At 42.4% G+C, this 15,731-nt stretch overlaps 1 protein-coding gene across 1 annotated transcript in view; it reads right to left on the bottom strand.

Moving 5' to 3' along the window:
• Window positions 1–268: 268 nt before the first annotated feature.
• The window catches only part of PRIMA1 (proline rich membrane anchor 1), a 46,167-nt gene continuing 30,704 nt past the window's right edge, over window positions 269–15,731 (bottom strand). The window contains exons 4-5 of the mRNA XM_033140672.1: window positions 9,997–10,126; window positions 269–682 (exon numbers count right to left, since the gene is read on the bottom strand). Coding sequence (XP_032996563.1) covers window positions 580–682; window positions 9,997–10,126 — 233 coding nt within the window. The 3' untranslated portion in view covers window positions 269–579. The remainder of the gene's footprint in view (window positions 683–9,996; window positions 10,127–15,731) is intronic.

Genomic DNA, 15,731 nt, shown 5'->3' with positions numbered 1-15,731 from the left:
TCACCAGGCTGTAGATGTGGTTGTGTATTTCATGACATCATGCAATTTGTCGGGAGGTTGCCTTGGGGTCAATGGAAACTCTGCCACTTAACAATGCAATAACAATTCAGAATGGGGATTGACGTGGCTTGTAAAACATAAATAAAAGTGCAAAGCCATGCAAGTAAAGCTTGAGATTTCAGACCCAATTACCATTGGCTGCTGCCACAGACGGATCACCTTTGCCATCAAAGGACCCTGCTGAAGCATTATTTTTTTTTAAAACTGTCAATCAAAAATAAGGAAAGGAAAGGAGTGGAATGATGTTGCTTTGTTCTAACGCGGCATGCAGTGAGTGTGCCTTTTTGTGAGGTCTTTTCTCAGAGTAGCCCTGACTGGCAAGTTCATCCCTCCCTTTGTGACAATCAACTATCCACAGAGGAAGTCTCGTCTGCTTTTCTTCTCAGAATAACTGATACGTGCGCAATTTCTGAAATGAAGTCCTCGGCCACAGGGCTTCTCTCGATGCTCTCGTTCCACCCACCTTGCAGACGCCGCATGTGCTTTTTAATGTTTACTACTCAAGAGGGGCCTCGAAAATTATACCACCGCATTGTTAGCATCAACTGTCTTGTTGTTTTGGGAGGAGGTCATTGCATATTCAGCTCGACTTGTTCCATTCTCTTCTTTTCTTAGCGGTTTCCTTTGTTGAGGTCCAGTAAGAGTAAGAATATATATATATATATGGAGAAGAAGGGAGGGAAAGAGGATAAAGAGATTAATTAGCAATCAGTGCTAACCATAGCTTATGGAGTTGCAAACCCCACTTCAAACCCTGGTTCAGGAATGTTGGTCTGCACAGGGGATAAGTAATGTCAATAATCTAAAGGCATATGATGATTTAGGAAGGTTAATGATGGATGGAAACATGATTATATATCAATGTACCCAGAAGAATTTCCATCTTCACAAAACCTGGTTGGCATTTCCTGGCAGATAAGTACTCAAGTTCATTAGTTTATTGTTCTGGCCAAAGGTCAGGAGAAACTTGCAATAGGCAATAGTATTAATAAAATAATACAGGGCATGCATCCATAATATAAAAATTCGTAATATAAAATAAGATTTTGTCAAGTTGCAAGCATTAAAACAGTTTCCCTTTTACATCTCTGACAGCTCCAATTCTAACATTATGTTGCCTTTTTGAGATCCAATTTGCCAACATCCATGATGTGAGAGACACCAACAAACTCAAATCCATATTGATTTCAAATTAAACCTCCGAATCATCACAACAATTTATAGTGATTTTATTTAACTCCTCCTCCCCCCCCCCCAGCCAGTGCATAGAGAGCCACTCTGTGTGTTATGAAGCTATTATTGTCACTCAAAATAAACCAAACCATTTCTGCCAGGGCGTGCTTGCTTGCTTGTGTGAACAAAGGTTTCAGAAAGCCATCTCCTGGATCTCTATATAAGGAGCAGGCCAACAGATAAGGAGTCCACCTGGTGTTGACCACAAATACAAAGTCTATCTCCATTGCCCCTATGTCTTTCTATGCTTTGACTTTCACTGCCTCCACATGATATTTCCAAGGGAGCGTGTCACTAAAGAGTAGTCAGGTATCTAAAGAAGCGAGTTTGTTCTACAGCTTGCTGATCTAAGCACCATTTATGCCTAGGACTGTGTTTGCCAAAATTTAAAATCTTGGTCTTAAGAGTAATTTTGGTTTTCCTGTTTACAGTATGTGCTGAACACCTCCAAGAGATTTTTGAGGCCCGATCAGGAAGAGAGAGAAGCATCAAATCATCTGCACACGTCAAGATTGTTCCTAATTACTGGTGAGGGGGAGTTTTCTTTGGCTAATTATGACACCACATCATTAATATCATTAATATAAAAGTTAAAAAGTGTGGGAGCCAGAATGCAACCTTGCTTCACCCTACACAAATCCAGAGTGGACTCCCTAATATTTGTATGCCTCCTTTTGGCAACTCCTGCAGCCAAGCTGGTGCTAAATGTACAGTATTGCTCTGTTTTCCCCTTACACACTGTCCAGGCTTACGCCCCAAGGAGGTCACTTCAGTGCTGCTAACACGGCAGTTTGCCTTCACCCCTGGAAGTGAAGACAGACGGATGTCAACAACAAACAATGACTGTTCAGTTACTGAATCTGACATGGACTTAGCAAACTCAGACCTATCCTCATCTTGATATACCTTCAAACAATCACTAACTTCAGTTTCTTTGCTGGTTGGTCTTATCTGTGGGGCTATAAGTCAGAATTCCTGTCCCCAATACCCCAACCAGTGTACCAATTATGGCGTTCAAACTCGAAACTTCATTTTCCAATGCATCAATTTTGCTAAAGATTCCCTCTGCTGTTTGTTTAGACAGGAGATATTGGTAGCATAGAAGTTCCCACAGTGACAGAGTTTCAGTCTCTGTTGTGGCCAAGTCTATTACGCCAAGATTGTTATTATGCCTAGTTGAGGATTCGTTATGTGGAGGAAGCTGAAGTTGCCTGGGAGCATATATATCAGCTTCTAAGAAGTCTGGATCAATCGACCAGTTAGCTTAGCTTTCATTAAAGGAATATGTAGCAAAACCTCCTACTTGGGATAAGGCTTATTCAATGCCTTTACTTGCACACTTGTAAAGGTCCAGGGCTGTCCACGCAAAATATATTCATTTCATTTTGCTGCAATCTCTTTGCAGTTACCTCTGCCTCACTTGCTGAGTCACAACAGTCCAGCATAGAGTTCTGGACTAAATTTGGCAATGGTGTTGTGGATGTTTTAACTGAAGCACTCACTACGGATCTGTGTCCGTGTAATAGCCACATTAAAACTGTTAAATCTGCAGAGTATCCTTTGCTCAAGATGGTCTTCTAAGTGTTTCTTATCAGTTTAAAATGCTGAACCAAAACAACTGCTCTCCCAGCTCCTGTCGTCCAATTAAAATATATGGCTTTTAAGTCCACATAGAAGTAAAAGAGATATTCTCCTTGCCTGTTTTATAGCAATTAACTTTAACTGCTGAAAGCCAACTGACTACTATTCAAGATAAAAACAGTTTAAAACAGATCGCAGAGCTCAAGGACAAAGCAGCCTTGCTCATCGCCATTTTCACTTGGAAGCAGATAAGTACTCAAGTTTAACAGAAGTTAGTGGTGGTTTCAGCTTTTATAGAATGTGAACAGTACTGGAGGAGGCAAATGACAAAACATGCTCAGCTTACAAGAAGTGTTGGTGCTGATGCATTATGGGTGAAATCCATTATTACGCAAGTGGGCTTTTGGTTATGCAACAGGACTTCTTCCTCTCCCCTCCCATGCAGGTCTCCCCAAATCTGTTCCTGATCTGGTTGGCATATGAGGGGCTGCATGGAGGAGAGAGAGAGAAAGTCCTGTTCTTTGTGTGGAAGAATGTTCCACGCAAGAAAAACCTTATAGCTTTCAAGTCTCATTTCTAACTCGCGAGACTTTCAGGAGTACAGATCAAACGTTTTCCTTCTTCATTCTTCTGCATTGTCTATATTTTAAAATATTCAAAATCTGAACATTTTTCAGAGTATGCATGATTTTTTTAAAAAAATGATTGCATTTTAAAAAATTGTACTTTATGGAATTGCAAAATATAGCCTAAAATTATAGGTGATCTGTCTGCTGAGGAAAGCAGTTTTTCATTTGAAAGTTTTCATTTTTCTGATTTTACAGAATGCATACAAAGCCAATTATAATTTTTTCTGTAGCTTTTAATTCACTTCATTGTGATTCTCTGTCTCTTCCTTTTGGCCTACCGAGATCCTTCTCTCAACCACTCCAGTTCTACTTAAGCTTTTCTGCCTACTCCAGCACATCTTTTAAGATTAGTATATCTTGAGTGTTAAGAACTTTTGAAATCCATAATACTCACTCAATGACCAGAAAATACAGGCAGGTATTTCATCCAACTGTTTAAAAAATGGCTACATATATGTAGCAGAGCTACATGTCACACACTGACCTCTTTGTAAAAATTGGTTTAAAAGGAACGGAGCATTCCAGCTCCGGATAAATGAAAACCATTCTGCGTGGTTCCCAGCAAAGTTATAAAACGGGGCTTCAGCATCTGCCAACCTCTCCATGGCTTGCATGTACGCATTTTCATAACGCCTAAAACCAAGAGAATATCACTTAGAAGTTATTTTAATTAAATATACCCAGTTCCTATTTAAGAGCCAGTGATACCAAGATAAAGATAATTTATGGAGACAGACAGATATGGAGCACAATCATCAAAAAGTCACCGCGGCTACGGTGAAAGTAACTTTTGCAACTTTTAGTGAATCGTGTCCATTTTCCTTGACACCTATTCCATCTGGTACTGGCTTCTATAACACAGAAACTGAAGATAAATTGAACAAAGTAAGTGCCTTAATTGGTTCTGTCCAATTAAATAAAGCAACTAGGCCCACTTTCCATATTGACTGTGAGTCTTCACTCGCTGAAAGTCACTCTTGGGGTGTCATGGGCCCCTCGACTCTTGTCAGTAGCCTTGTGATTCCAGCTGTTGGAGACCGGGAAGCTGATCTGCTGACTCTCCCCACACAGAGCAGAGCCTCATTGTGGAGAGAGGTGGAAGATTGCGAACAGCCAGTGGGGGCGGCTAAGCAGGACACAGAGGTTGCTATGGGGCAGTCTTGTTGCCGACAACAAGGCGCCACCTCTGCAGATGGGATTGGGCATGTCCACCCAGACAAAGTGCACGCCTGCACTCATGGACTTCCTGTCTGGACTCTCAGGAGTAAGCTTGCCACACCTAATCTTTAAAAGCTGGGCAAGAGGGCCGTGCCAACTGTTCGGACATCTCCACTGCTTCTGTTCAATTCTGAATCTCTTGCCTTGCTCCTGTACAGTGGTACCTTGGTTCTCGAACCTAATCCATTCCGGGAGTCCGTTAGACTCCCAGAACTGTTCGAAAACCAAGGCCTGGTTTCCAATTGGCTGCAGGAGCTTCCTGCGCTCAAGCGGAAGCCGTGTCGGATGTTCAGCTTCTGAAAAACGTTCGCAAACCAGAACACTTATTTCCGGGTTTGCGGCATTCGGGAGCTGATTTGTTCGACAACTAAGCCGTTCGAGAACCAAGGTATCACTGTACTTTTGAATAATGCTTTATGGACTGCTAAACTATCCTGTTGCTCACCCAGAAAAAAAAGATCTCTTTCTTACTTACATGTAAGAGCCTCTGTTTTAGATGGTAGGCAGGACACAGATAAGTTCCGCATTCTTTGGAACATAAGCAGAGTAAGTGGGGAGGTAACTGGGTGTAAGGCAACCCAAAGATATTTTGCCGCCTGAACTGAAGAACAAGATGGCGCGTAAGGCAACCTGATTGGAAGCCGAAAGTTACATCAACACTGCCTTCATCACACCTTAGGGCAGCTGGCTGGTTTAGGAGCTGTGGGGCAGGCAGGCAAGCAGGCTGCGTGACACACACAACTCCGTTCTCCAACACCTCACAGCACCTGTCTCCTGAGGTGGCTGCCTAATGGGATGCCAGCCCTCAAAGTGGAATCATCTGTCATGTCTATCCATGCTAGTCCTATGCCCTTTTAGAATCCTGTCTCTGCATTAGTTATGCCTTTGATTGATGGGCCCCCCTGTATTTCCTATCTTGTGTCTCCACCGATCTTCCAAATAGTCTTAAAAAGCGCCTTTCCTTTCAGCCGGCCTTTCTGTGCCCTGACCTCAGGCAAACCCTTCACCGTTTATGTGACAGATGAGATTTCCAAGAGGCAGGTATACACATTTCAAAACAACCACCTCTTCTGACTTGCAAAGATGAGAATAAAGTACCCAAGTTTGCAACCCAAGTCTTCTGAAGGAGGAAAGGAGACCCGTTCTGATGTAACTAAAATTCTCTGATCTCAGAGTAGTTTACTGCAGGCCCCAAAGACTCACTGATGCACATTCTCCGGTCAGTTTGCATAGTTTCCAAGAAACGTGCTCTTCTTTTATATCTCTAGTTCAAATGTGTGCAATCTGACCTGTTGGATACAATGTATATTGGCCACAAAATGTACAAAATTCAGTTGACATATGCACATTCCCCAAGGCTCATAGGAGATGATGTATATTGAACAGGAAATACACACATTTCCCCCTTCATGGATGGACTATGCGCACATTCTCAAGCAGGTATGGTGAATGTGCACAGTGTCTGGGTTTTATGTACATGAACCACCCCTGTTACCCCTAACATATATAAAACCGAGAAGATGAAAGGCTTTTAATGGGATCCAAAATCTGCCTCAGCTGACCCTGCTGCCCAGAAGGGGTGGTAGCTTAGTGGTAAGAGCATATGTTATGCATGCAGAAGGTGCCAGATTCAATCCCCAACATTTCCTGGATTTTTATAATATGAACTCTATGTTATGGTTTTCTTTATAGGGCATTATGTTGTGTTAAAGCTAGCACCTATATATAGAACCCGTCACTCTTTCAAGCGTGTGGACACCCTAAGGAATTGATAGTACATTCCTCCTCTGTGTTGAGAGTCACACCTCTGAGCATCTTGCAGGTGACGAGCCTGACTTCTTCTGCTGACTCAGCAACAGCATCCTTTATCAGCAACTCCCAACGTCTTTGATGTCAGAGAGGAGTTACTCATGGTGCTACAAATCCAGGAGGGTGAAGAAGTCACTTCCTCAGGCTGCCAAGAAGGCCATCCTTGGAAGTTTGGTTCTGGTATTGATGATTCTTAATAGACCCTTTCACATACTAAATTGGGGGGGGGGTCATTTGGGACATCTCCCATCTAGTCTGTTGCTCCCTTGCAGGATTAAACCTTTCACCTGTACTAATCATATGCATTTTAACTCCTTCCCTTCCACATTCCTTTCTTCTTCTTCTTCTTCTTCTACACCTATCCTGGACATGCACTCTCATTTGTACTGCTGCATGAATGTTGCATAGTCCTAGATTAGATGTTGTTTTTGCCTAATAGCGATAGGTTTCCGGTGCTGTAGGTGGCCTTTGTATTACTGTAACTGTAATTGTTGAGAATATGTGAGTGGGTGAATGGGTCAGGTGCTGAATTCACTGAGGTACAGATGTGTTTGTAGATGTTCATAATGAGTGTGCCTAAGGCTACTGAGTGAATGGAATTCTACATCAGGGAGTCTGATGTGTGATATATTGCATTATTAACAATAATTTAAATACTTTCACTATTTATACCCTGCCCATCTGGCAGGGTATATGGAATTATTTTGTATGTCTTCCATACTGGATTTAATTTTTATTGTTTTGCATGTTTGTTGTTGTTGTTGTTGTTGTTTGCTCCTTCTTTGTAACCCACTTTGCAATCTTTATTGATGAAAAGCAGTATATAAAGACTTTATATTTTGCCAATAGCACAAGGGCCTGGGAAGTACAGTTCTTGCAATTCCTGTTACGTCTCTGGAGACAGTTACTGTCTCATGCCTTTACATAACGAGAGAAGGGCTTGTGTTCTTTTTGCTTTTTTATATAAGCATCTTATCACAATAAAATTCCACAGAGCCACTAAAATTAAGAGAGAGAATATTACATAATGCCTGCCCCCATCTTTTCATCCCATATGTTATTTTAACTATGGTGCTTAGCCCTCTTCAGACTGCCAGTTTGTCCCCTAAATCTTTTCATCTTGCTCTGATCTAAGTCCTTACACTGTAAAAAAATAATAAAAAAATTCAGAAAACAGATTAGGAGACAATGAGATCACCTGCTGTTCCAATTGGTCTCACTGTACTGCCTGAACCAGCACTGATTTATGTTTGCAAAGGATATGGCTTAGATAGCGCTGTTTTAGAAGACAATGAATTTACAGAGCAATCCTAAGGAGACTGCAGATGCAGTGAACGACCTGCTGTTCTGCACCCCAGGGCAGAAGATAGGAATATCATTGTTTTGTCCCCAGGCTGGCACAGAGGAGGGTCCTTGATCAAGTTCCTCTCTAGGAAATGGCCTGGCTTAAGATCCAGTGGATCCATGCCTCACTTGGCTGTTCACATTTTTAGCAGAACTAGTAATAAAATGGTTTCTCATCAAGGTCAAGGAACGAAGGAGGAATTAGGAAAAAAATATGTGTGTGGATAAGTTCAATCACATGAAAATTCCATCCATGTTGAATGCATGTTGTAAAAATGAGTCTTAATAAGTCCTGGGCTTGCATGCACCTGCCTCCTCCTCTGGCATGGCCACAAGGAGTTCAGAAGTTTTTTGGTTCTATTACAGACAAGTCTGTAGGAACATCTGAAACCAGACAAATGGTAGACTCAGTTGTAATTAGTGCAAACAGGCCATAATTTACAAAGCCGGCCACAGTTTAGGGGTAAGATGTAACACTAAACTGTGGCTCATCTAAAATGCAAGTAGAAACTTCCAAACTTCTCTTTGCAGTCATGCTGTTGGATAGAGGAGAAACTGTGCCTCAATTTCACTACAGCTAATCCAAGCAACACTAAATCAGATGGCGAAATATGGGGGCAGGAACAGGAAGCCCAGCTCAGATACCCCCTTCATGCCACCAGCTAACCATGCAAAAGGTAGGGGGCAGTATAACTTTAAGTGTTGCTATTAGACAATAGGACATGCCATTGCACTACATGAATGAAAAAACGAGGGCAATCCAAGTGATGGATAATTTACAAATGTCCTGCAGGCAGACGGAGGGATTTTGTGACATATGGCGAGTTTTCAAAGAACTAAATGAGATTTCAAAATGGCATTTCCTTGTGATTTCATTTAAGAAGGGGGATTTCAACCTTACATGTTGCAAATGCTTATGATACATGTCGTATCTTTGGACTGTTTATGGGAATAGCTTTTCACAGGGTTCTCACCCGCTCCATTAAAGGCTGTCTCACATTTGTTATGAATGAGGGTGGAAGGATGGGTGAATATGTCAATTTCGACCTCGCTCAGTTTCTCATTTTTCTAATCTTAAATTTGCATGAGTTTGTGCTTTTAAAAAAAACTGTCCACATGAAAATCCATCAGCATTTTAGAGTGAATTTGTCCACTTTTTTGCATACAAATTTGCCTGGAATTTCTTAACTTTAAACGTATGTCAAATCTGTATGGGACTGCCTGCATTTCCTGGCATCATTCATTTATTTTAACAATACATATGTAGCTTAATTACAGTCATCTCTAATGATGAATGAGAAACTCAATTCAATGAAAATAAACACCAATTAAAATTATAAGATCAGAATTGAGTTAAAACACTTGTTGGAATAAAGCCTTTAATAGGAGCCAGGAGTTCAACAGGGAGAGGGGCCTGTCTGATCCCAACCTGAAGAGAGTTCCACAAGATTGGACCCCCAACACAGAATTCACAACTCCTAGTGGATACAAGCCATGCATCTGAGCCACAGGGTATGCTAACTGTGGCTCCCCTGAAGTCCTCAGTCCTTGAGGTATTCTGGACCCAGATTGTTACAGGGCTTGTAAGAACCTTGAACATGACCTGGTAGCATATGGGAACCCAGTGCAAGCTTTTGAGCACTGGAATTGCTTGTTGACAATAGTTGGTCCCCATCAACAGGACAGCTACAGTGATTTTGCAACAGCAGGGGCTTCTGGACCAAGTCCAGGGATAGATTCAAACAGAGCAATCGTCTTGAGGTTACCAAAGCATGAATCATTATGGCCAGACTACCACTGTCCAAAAACAGCTGTAATTGGTGTACCAGCCATAGCTGGTAAAACACACTCCCAGCCACTGAGGCTACCTGAACCTCCAATGACGAAGATGGGTTCAGAAGCTTCCCCAAACTATCAACCTGTTATTTCCGAGTGAGTGCAACTCCACCCAGAACAGGCAACTGCTCAGTCTCCCATGTTTCACACGGTACTTGTTGACTTGTCGTCTGAACACCCCCAGGCTAGTAACTCCTTGAGTTTCCTCATCATTGCTCTTCTGTTGTAAGTTATAAGGTAGCACATCCACAAAGCATCTGATCTTGCAATACACTTACAGTCTTACCTTTTTATGGCTTTGTAGCAAATGATGAAAACTAGAAAGAGGAACACTAGTGTGGTACAGCATGCTGCAATAATTATAACTGGGCCTGGCCACCACGTCTCTCGAGTAGGGCAACTTGGAACGGTAGGAGCTGGAAAAGATAATGTGGAAAAGACACACACATTCAGTTGAGTCCTATCAAAAAGACCTTAACGCTCTAGGAAGCTCCACTGGCCCAGAGTTTACTCCTGGGGACATGACCAAGGAATTTAGTTTACAACCCAAAGCACATTTCCCCCACTCTATTACCTAGAGCAGGGGTCAGCAACCTTTTTCAGCCGTGGGCCGGTCCACCGTCCCTCAGACCATTTGGGGGACCGGACTATATTTTTTTTTGGGGGGGGGAATGAACTAATTCCTATGCCCCACAAATAACCCAGAGACACATTTTAAATAAAAGCACACATTCTACTCATGTAAAAACACGCTGATTCCCAGACCATCTGCGGGCAGGATTGAGAAGGCGATTGGGCCCCATCTGGCCCACGGGCCTTAGGTTGCCTACCCCTGACCTAGAGTGTGTTGCAGTTTCCTTCTGAATACAATACAGCAGCAAATAGACCTTTCTGCTAAATCAGCTCACTGAAGCTTCCTTGTAACAACTGTTGGTCCGCACAGTTCAGTGATATCTATATGGATAGGCAGCTGACCTCCAAGGATTTAGGTGTGAATCTTTGCCAGTCCTACTTGGAGGTGCTAGGGACTGAACTCCAGGCCTTCCTCTTGCAAAAAGTCTTCTTCCACCCTATCTGGAGATGCTAAGGATTGGACCTTCCATAAATGAAGGGAGTCTTCTGTATGTAAAGTATCTTTCCCAGCTCTACCCAAAGATGCTGGGACCTTTCAGATGCAAAGCAGATTCTCTACCACTGAGTTACACCTCATCCCCTAACTCTTAGACCACTGAGACAGGGGTCAGAATGAAAATGGTTCAACAAGGTTGGCCGCCATAATTTCTTGGTGGCTGCCCATCAGATGCAGCATTAGGTTGGCTGAGAATGCCATAATGACACGTCCAATTATAAACCCTATTAAGGAAGTTTTATCAAGCACAAATGGTACAGTCGTACTACTTTGCCACACTGGCTATTCTGGAGTAGTTTGATTCCTCCATATTCCAAGAAGACATAAAACATTGACCACAGCAGCCCAGCTGGGAATAGCGTAAGGCCTTTCAACCGCCCACAATTGTGACCAGACAAAGATGGCTATTCATTTCTCAGAAAATAAAAGCTATTCACTGAGGTCTTGCCAAAGATTTGCATACTGTGGAAGAATCAAAGCAGCCCCCAATGTTTCATAGTAGTACCACTCTGGGTGAAAACTCATATAATTCCTTTTCAGTGTGGGTTTAAAGCTTAAGGCAATGGAGACTTCATGTTTTACCAGAGCATCTCAGGCTTGTATTATTCACCGCATTTATATCCCACCCTTTCTCCAAGGAACTTAGGGCAATGTGCATCCCAAATAACCTCATAACATCTCACTACTCTGTGAGATGTCTGGCTAGTCCAAAGTCAGCCAGTGATCTTCAAAGGGAAACCAAGATTTGATCCCCCATTTTCTGTGTTCCAACCCACCCTAGCAGATTTGTGACCTTGCACAAAACTGCAAGCACCCCACAACAAAGCCACATCATTTGTTTATTTCACAAAATTTGCAATAAAACCTCAACACAGTATACAGAAAGAATAAAACTGCCAAATTACCAGTAAAAAACAGCCCTGAAACCTTTGCCCTATAGAACAATGTAGGTTCATAATGTGGCTGATAATGATGGCATCAGCATCAAAGGACTAAGAGCAAACTCCCCCTCCCCCCTGTTTGGCTCCATAGTCATTGTAGATCTTAGAGCACAATGGGCTCAAGAGAAAACCATGGTGTAACAAGGGTGGTGGCCAATGAAAATTTGTTTGGGAGGATGCTGGAAGCACTGAACACCAGGACACACAAGATCCCTTCTTGGGTCAGTCCAAAGGCCCAGAAGCTTCAGAGCTCCTTGTATGTTTGTGGGTTGACCCCCATGCCTTCCTCTGGTACTAATATGCCAAGGAACTGGCATATGGCTTTGTGCTCTTAAATGACGTATCCGCACATGAGCTAGTTGGAAACACTGGTGGCTCAAGACTTTTTGTTGGCTAAGAAAGAGCAATAATTAAACTCCCTACCCAAGTCAAGGTGCATAGGGTTGCATTCAACTAACATTTAATCTGATCAGACCCACTGAAATGAATGAATGGCCATGGCTAACTTAGGTCCATGAATTTCAATGTTTCTGCTCTGAGTAAAAGTTAGCTGAATATAACCCATGGTATGTAAATAGGTAAGAACACATCCATTTCCAATTCTGACCTGTGTTCGTCACATGCAGTACTGTTTCCCTTCTCATCCTGGCAAAATGTATGGCTGGTATCCATTGCACAAGAATTTATGTTTGTGCAATAGCATCTCCCCACTCTACACCCCAATGCCTGCCCTGAATTTGCTCTGGAGGATTTAGAAGAAGGGGAGCAGTGGGGTTGCACCCAACTAAGTCCTACTCAGAATTGAAATTAACAAACCTTAGCTAATCGTGCTCATTATCTTCAATGGGTCTATTCTGAAAAGGACCAGCAATGCATGCAACCCTATGCTACTGGTTTTGCTGTCTGCTGTTATGGATTTCTAAGTAAACTATATTATTCCATGCCATTTGCTTCAAGGTAAAGGAAATGCAATGCATATTGGTGTGGGTAAAGGTAAAGGTAAAGGGACCCCTGACCATCAGGTCCAGTCGTATCCGACTCTGGGGTTGTGGTGCTCATCTCGCTCTATAGGCCAAGGGAGCCGGCGTTTGTCCGCAAACATCTTCCGGGTCATGTGGCCAGCATGACAAAGCCGCTTCTGGCGAACCAGAGCAGCACACGGAAACGCCGTTTACCTTCCCGCTGGAGCGGTCCCTATTTATCTACTTGCACTTTGATGTGCTTTCGAACTGCTAGGTGGGCAGGAGCTGGGACCGAGCAACGGGAGCTCACCCCGTGGCAGGGATTCGAACCGCCGACCTTCTGATCAGCAAGCCCTAGACTCTGTGGTTTAACCCACAGCGCCACCTGGGTCCCATTGGTGTGGGTGGGTGTCATCAATTACATATCATTTGTGGACTGACAGCAGTGAATACCTATAGTATTTGCTGGATTGATTTTTTACTCTGGATTTGGGACAAATGAACAACACTGGAAATTTCCACTCCAGTTTCTCCTAAAATTCTCTAACATACCTATTAGTACCCAATTTATTTGGCCACTTGAGACAGAAAAGAATTTTTCTTCTTCGAGATTTTATTAGTATTTTTATTTCTTCTTCTACTACTGTGATTTTATTTATATGTGCTGAATTCCAAAGTAGGCTTCTGAAAGTGGTTTATAAAGTTATTTATCAAAATAAGTTAAAAATACAAGGCCCCACCTAAATGTTCACAGTCTAAGAAAAAAGTTGAAGTGCTCCTATATCAGATCTGGGCTTTTCAAAATTTATACGTCTTATAAATATTCATGAATGCACTTCAGTGATTCTTTGGCATATCCAGAATGTCACCATATCAGCTTCGCTTCACAGTTCCTGACCCCCAGAAATGCATCTGGCAACGCTTGATCAACCACGAGCGACCTGGAAAATTGCATCAAATCTTAGAGCAAGAGGAGATTCTGATAACAGCATGTGGTTATTAGACAGATGCGTCAGAATCTGAAATCCTTCACAGGCTACTGGACTAAAGATATGACTTGCAAAAGCTGAAACTGGACAGAATGGTTTAATTCTCTGCTGAATGGTAGGCAACCAGGGTGGGGAACAGTCAACTCGATTTGTAGGAGTGACAGTGCAGCGAATGTTGTATGTTTGGTACACCGCCTAAAAGAGAAAAAGTGAGCCAAGAAGAAATTTCCGTATTTGTAACTGTTAAGTACTGTTTTATGCTCTCTAGCTAGAGAAGCCTCTTTCAGGATGATGGCAATCTTTTTGAAACAGTGCAGAACCACCCAAGGCTCAAACTCCCTCAATTAAGTTTACTTCTCATTACATTTAAAACCTGCTTTTTCAGTCCTAAATAAAACCCAGATGAAGTATGAAAGCTGTAATGGAGAGGAATGAATGTGGTAAATGATATTCCTTCTCATTCATTTTCATGAAATTCCTAGTGGAGTGTGCAGAACAAGAACTCTATTATTACAAATACATATATACATATACATACACATATACATATAGGTAAAGGTAAAGGGACCCCTGACCATCAGGTCCAGTCGTGTCCGACTCTGGGGTTGCGGCGCTCATCTCGCTCTATAGGCCAAGGGAGCTGGCGTTTGTCCGCAGACAGCTTCCAGGTCATGTGGCCAGCATGACAAAGCCGCTTCTGGCGAACCAGAGCAGCGCACGGAAACGCCGTTTACCTTCCCGCCGGAGCGGTCCCTATTTATCTACTTACACTTTGACGTGCTTTCAAACTGCTAGGTGGGCAGGAACATATATATATATATATGTGTGTGTGTGTGTGTGTGTGTGTGTGTGTATACATACACACACACACACACACAAGAGAGAAGAAGAGACCTACAGGCTAGTTCAAATCAGCAAGCGATCTGAGAATCTGATTGCAGAAACAAACCAAGCCTCCATCTCTCTCTTTTAACACCCGTCCCACCATGTCCCTCATATACATTCTCCCGCCTCTTCTCTGTTAAGTGTGCCACTAACTGAGGGAGGGGAAGAGCAGTAGCTCAACGGTAGGCAATCTGCTTTGCATGCAGAAGGTCCCAGGTTCAATCTCTGGTATCTCCAGGTAGGACTGGGAATGTCTTCATGTCTGAAACCCCAGAGGGCTGCTGTCAGTCAATGTAGACAATACTGAGCTAAATGAACCAATGGTCTGACTCAATATGAATCTAAATTGGGGGCCATCACTATACATAGGCTGCTTCCTTTTTAATGAGCATTTAGCCTGATTTGCTTGCAGAGAGATTAGAATCTGGGATATTCCACATGCAAAGCAGGTGCCCTACCACAGAACTATGCTCTTCCAAAACATTTTCCTTCTCTGCCTCCCCCCCCCACCCCCCAAACAGACAGAAGGTTCAGTGGTTTTAACAGATGCATGAGGTACAGGAAATACCTGAATTTTTTCTTGGCAGGAAGACGATTCAGCGATTGCCTCAACAGAGACCCTAGCATAGCAGGGCATGTTGAATTTTTCAACTTTCAAATTCCAACAGCGAGGGGTGCTGAAAGGTTGCAACGTGACTTGGGAATTCAAAAGATACTTTGGTTAAATTAATATGGTTTAGTTTTGCTTGGCAAGTAAAAGGTGCTTAAAATTGCACAGAAATCATTAAAAATGTTTGCCACGTGCTTGCAGTTTTATTACATATTAATATTATTTTATTATTATTTAGCACTACCTGACATTTTTAGAAGGTAAAATTGAAATTCTTGGGTTTTCTGAAAGCAATTTACGTGCTTCTTCTTCAAACATAGGTTTACCAAGCTAAATGTTCTCCAATCACAAAAATAAAGGCAGATTTGAATTCCTCACACACAAACATATTTTTCAGACCCCTCACTGAAGAAATTTGCAAAAATTAAGCCATCCCCCCCCTAGAATGACACACTCTAATAAAACAGGAGTAAAAGCACACAGTATGCACACAAAATGTCCAAGG

This window comes from Lacerta agilis, chromosome 1 (assembly GCF_009819535.1).
Source record: "Lacerta agilis isolate rLacAgi1 chromosome 1, rLacAgi1.pri, whole genome shotgun sequence".
In the NCBI taxonomy this organism is placed as follows: Eukaryota; Metazoa; Chordata; class Lepidosauria; order Squamata; family Lacertidae; genus Lacerta; species Lacerta agilis.
This window is presented reverse-complemented; position numbering and strand designations above follow the sequence as displayed.